The 4,686-nt window shown below is 56.4% G+C and overlaps 1 protein-coding gene across 1 annotated transcript; it reads right to left on the bottom strand.

Annotated features, from left to right (window-relative positions):
- Positions 1–3,549: 3,549 nt before the first annotated feature.
- LOC104621354 (C-X-C chemokine receptor type 5-like) lies at positions 3,550–4,679 on the bottom strand (the record flags this gene model as incomplete). Its single annotated transcript, XM_010287815.1, is given in 2 exon segments — positions 3,550–4,641; positions 4,644–4,679. Coding segments are annotated over 2 exon segments (1,128 nt in total), but the record flags the coding sequence as incomplete, so codon positions are not given.
- Between the last annotated feature and the right edge of the window lie 7 nt (positions 4,680–4,686).

The following is a 4,686-nucleotide window of genomic DNA, read 5'->3' as shown; positions in this document are numbered from 1 at the left end:
TTCGGGGGACTCGGGGAGACAGAGGGGTTGTGCCGCCGTCTGGGCACAGAGCCGGGGCGGTGCACGTGGCGTGCTGCCCAGGACCCGAGCTCCTGGGCCTTGGTGGCCGTGGTGCCACATGTCCAGAGCCACCTGTGCTCAAAATAAGGAAGACGCAGCAGGCAGCAGTACAGGCACTGAAGTGCTTGAGCATGTTTGGTTCTGGGAGGTTCGGCTGAGGAAGTAGGTCATTGCCTTGGTAAGGAAAATGAAACTGTGTGTGAGTTGCAGCGGGGCAGGGGGTGCCTGGAGGGGTGCGAGGGTGTGGGGAGAGCCCCTTCTCTGCAGCGCTCCCAGGCACGCGTTCATTCATGCGTTCCCTGGCTCCTGAACGCTCCGCTGCCTGCCACGGCCCCATGATCACTGCGTGTGCCTGTGTGAAACACCCCAGCTCTGCCTCCTGGGAGACTAGATCACCCGGTAGGACGCGCAGAGCAGCATGCTGTCGCAGGGGTCTTTGTGTCCCCTTCTTTGGGGTTGCCTTCAGTGGGGACTAGGGCTTTCTCTGGGTGTCTGCTCCAGCCTCGTTTGCAGAGCACAGCCCGAGGTCACACGAGCGTGGGCTGTGGCCAGCGGTGACGTGGCCTTGCCCGCACGCCACCTCTCCGCAGCCACCTCGGAGCTCCCCTCAGCCCTCGGTCCCGCTTCCCAGCGGCCTCGGGGAAGCTGAGCCCATCTGCCTCGCTCAGCAGCAGTGGGCTGCGGGCCGAGCAGAGCTCCACGGGGGAGCCTGAAGGTCTGCCTGGGGGCTGCAAGTGCCTGGGGGTGGCTCTGGCGGCGTGAGCACTTAGCGGGGAAGCCCGTTCTGGGCCAAGGCATGTGACGGCCACACAGACCTCGGGGAGACGGGGAGGATTTCGCTGAGTGGAAAGCCCAGCTTCCTCTGCGGTGAAGGAGAGTTCCTCTTGCTTTCTTGTCCTCGCCATTCAGCAGGCTGGCCGCAGTCAGCTGCGGGAGGAGCAACGTCCGCTCTTCAGGGAAGGCTCTGCCAGCTCTGAGCCAAGCCTTCCCCAGGATGGCTGAGCTGAACGTGGGTGCAAGGGTGGCTTTCCACTCGGGTTAGCAGCTGCTGCAGGGGCAGGAGGTGCTGCAGTCGGTCGAAGAGGCTCGGTAAAGCGGGGAGCTGACGTAGGTCTGCGCTGACCCTGAACGCGGCAGAGCCTTCTGTGGCAGTGGTGAAGGGAAACCTGAGCAGGGTGCTCTTACGAGCCCTGTGGTCTCCATGTGCGAGCAGCGACGCTTGTCAGAAAGGGGCCATCAACGCGCCTAGCGCGCTCTGATGCGTTTCCCTTGCAAAAATGAGCAGACTGCAGGCAACTGCTTACGAGCAGTATCCATGAGAAAGAGGGTATTTTATTTAACTGTTTATTACAGCTCATATCAAAACTTTCTAAAAGTTTACCAACATGCCAGTACTAAAAACTATAGTAACAATAGATCTGTCATCTGTTCACCCTTGTCTTGTGTGCAGATTTTCTTTTTACCTTGTGAACACCGTAAGAATTTTACACTGTGACTGTTCATTTCTTCAGTAACATTTCTGTGTAGGAGCACGGTTCCCATCAGAACCGGGGCTGGGGAAGCATTTACAACGTGCCTGCAATGGGTTTGCTCACCAGTACAACTGTAGAGAGAGCAATGGCAGGCTTCAGAGAGCTGCTCTTCCTCTGCTGAGCGTACGTGCCTGGACAACCACCGTCGCCATTACCTGCAGGTTTCCGCTTTGAAGATGCGGTGCTGCAGGAAATGGTGGACTGCTCTTTGTAGGAAAGACTTATGCTTGGGGAGCTTTCTCCTCGAGTCGCGATTTGAGAAGGAGCTCTTGAGGTCTCTGCCTGAGCTGGACTGATGAAATGTGACCCTTTCCGTAATGACTAGTCTTTTTAGCGGGGCCCTCGGGTACGGTGAAGTTGGGCTGCAACCGAGCCCTTTGTTTAGCGGGTTGAACTTCAGAAGTGAATTTAACACAAAATTACTGCTGCAGCAGGAGAACTGACATTATTCCAACTTTGCTTAAAGAGCGAGGTGAATGGCAGAGCGGGTTCTAAAGCGCGCTCGTGATTAGGGTTGTGCTCATGTGACGGTACGTATGGCTCTCGTACAGTTCAGGCCACAGTGCTGCCTAGCGAACAAGAGAAATGTAATGCAGCAACACTGCGTATGCGCTGCGATGTTCTGCTGTGACAAGACCGACTAGATAGCAGCAGGCTGCCCGTGTCTGTTACTGCCAGCTTGCGGTGCAATAATTAATGACAGTGAAAGCTGCCGCTCTTATGTTGGACCAAATTGTTATTGAGCAGCCCTGGTCCAGGCAGTTGCTGGATACTTGTGGTTCAGGGCAAGATCAGCGCCCAGGCTTGCTCTGTGTAAACCTGGATGCACTAAACCTCTGAAAGCCCCGTAGGGGCTGGTGGAGCAAAAATATCAGGAGGCACGGTGCGAAGGAAAACGCTATGTTCCCTCTCAGCCTGCTAAAAACAAACAGAAAGTATGCAAACGAGCTCTTTTCCTTACTCTGGGGCAGTGGGTCTCCTCGCTCACAGAATCCACAAAGTGCCGTACGTCTAGCTGAAAGAAAAAAAAAAAAGTCACACCTTCAGCCTCACAAAGCCGTGTGGTTCATTTCCCCCGTGCTCGGTCACAAGATAGAAGCTGTCTCTCCAGGCAGCCCTCTTCCTTAAAAGAAAGCTTTTGCATAGTCAGGCATTCAGTTCAGCAGTCACTCGCTGGAGCTCTTAACAGCAGTAAAACAGATCAAGTGAGTGGGAAAGGATGCGGGTGATGTCAGGAAAGCAATTTGCGACAGTCAGATCTCCGAGCCCATGGCAGGACCTCCTGGCGCAAGCCAAGCTGGGAAGATCAATGTGCCGTGGCTGGCCAGGGGCATGTCACGCAGCAGGAGGAGCGATACTGCAGCCGGAGACCATCCGGCATCGTGTGCCCATGCTATCGGAGTGAGCTCTGCATCCCCTGCTGGTCCCACCTGCATCTCTCGTTCCAGCTGCTGCGGCCATTGAGTCCTGCTGCTTCCTTCGGGCATGTCTCTACCAACCTGAGCCGGTGAAATGGAGACCTGCTTATTTTGTCCTCAGTACTCACTCACGGACACGACTCCCCGTTTACTTGGCTGCCCTTTCTTCCTTGCCCCTGGCACCTCAGTCTCGTGCCTGGCCCCGTGCACAAGATGCCTGCAGTCAGTTTTTTGAGGGAGAGGTGGAAACGTCGGGTTCAACCCTCTCGGGTTCATCCGGCCCTGACAGAGCGACCATTGGACAGCCAGCGTTCGCCAACAGCTGCCAGACGGATTTCTACAGGTATGAGAACCAGAAGGAGCCAGGGCAGGTATCTGGTGGGATTTTGGTGTTTGGTGGCTATCATCGGACCTCGGTTTCCTCAGGAGTGAAGGAAGTGGTGGGGATGCTTGTGAAACTTGGGACTGGGGCCACAGCACCTGTGCCACTGGGAAGGCAAGCCCCAGGCTGGTTCTGCCCTGTAGGCGGCCTCTCCCAGCTAGAAAGTGGAGATAGAGGTGGTGTTGTCCGACTCGATCCCGCTGCCCTTCCTCGTCACCTCCAGGATCTCCTGCAGAGTCTCCTGGCTTATGCAGCCGAGCTCCTGCAGGATCCGGAAGAAGTCGTTACGGAACTTGACTCCAATGAAGGCGTAGAGGATGGGGTTGAGGCAGCAGTGCGTGAAGCCGATGGCCTCCGTCACCATGATGGCCGTGTCCAGCTGGTCTTCCAGGAGGCAGTTCTTGGTGAAGGCTTCTAGCTTGGTAAGCGTGTTCAGGAAGATGACAATGTGGTACGGGCTCCAGCAGAGCAGGAAGACGCCTGTGACCAGGATGGCCACGCGGACAGCTTTTTGCCTCTGCAGGCGCTGGGACTGACACAGAGCCCGGACGATGGCCATGTAGCAGTAACACATTACCAGCAGGGGCACAAAGAAGCCCACGGTGTGGTAGAGGAAGCGGGTCGCCAGCCAGACATTGTTGCCATCGATCCCAACCTCTGGAAAGTAGCAAATGCTGCGGTTGCTGTCGTCTGTCCAGACTTCCATGAAGATGAGATCAGGTGAGGTCAAAAGCAGCGAGCAGAGCCAGACGGCCGTGCAGGTGAGGTGGATGGAGCGAGCTCTGCGTTTGCGGTAGGTGTGGATTGCATAGACGATGGCCAGGTAGCGGTCCACTGCGATGCACCCCAGCAGCATGCTGCTGCAGTAGAAATTGATCTTGTGGACGGCACTGAGGATCTTGCAGAGGAACTTCCCAAATACCCACCCGGCCAAGCTCTCCACCACACTGAAGGGGAAGGTGAGCAACAATGCCAGGTTGGCCAGGGTGAGGTGGAAGAGGAAGTTTTCCGTGGTGGTGCGGGACCGCTTGAACCTCTCTAGAATGACCAGGACCAGGGCATTGCCCACAGTCCCCAACACGAACATCAGCAGGTAGATGAGGGGCATGAAGACCTTTCTGAAGGGGTCTCTCTGGTTGCCAACCACGGACGAGGCTGGGTTGAAGCAGAAGTAGCCCTCCAAAGAAGGTGTGGTGTTGTCGGCTTCATAGTAACCGCTCAGCTCCACCTGGCTCTGGGGAACAGAGAGAGTCTGGTTACCGGAGGGGAGTTTCCAAACACGAGAACCCAGTCC

This window comes from Phaethon lepturus, unplaced genomic scaffold, assembly GCF_000687285.1.
Source record: "Phaethon lepturus isolate BGI_N335 unplaced genomic scaffold, ASM68728v1 scaffold30415, whole genome shotgun sequence".
In the NCBI taxonomy this organism is placed as follows: Eukaryota; Metazoa; Chordata; class Aves; order Phaethontiformes; family Phaethontidae; genus Phaethon; species Phaethon lepturus.
Note: the sequence above shows the minus strand (reverse complement) of the source record. Positions and strands in the feature narration are given on the sequence as shown.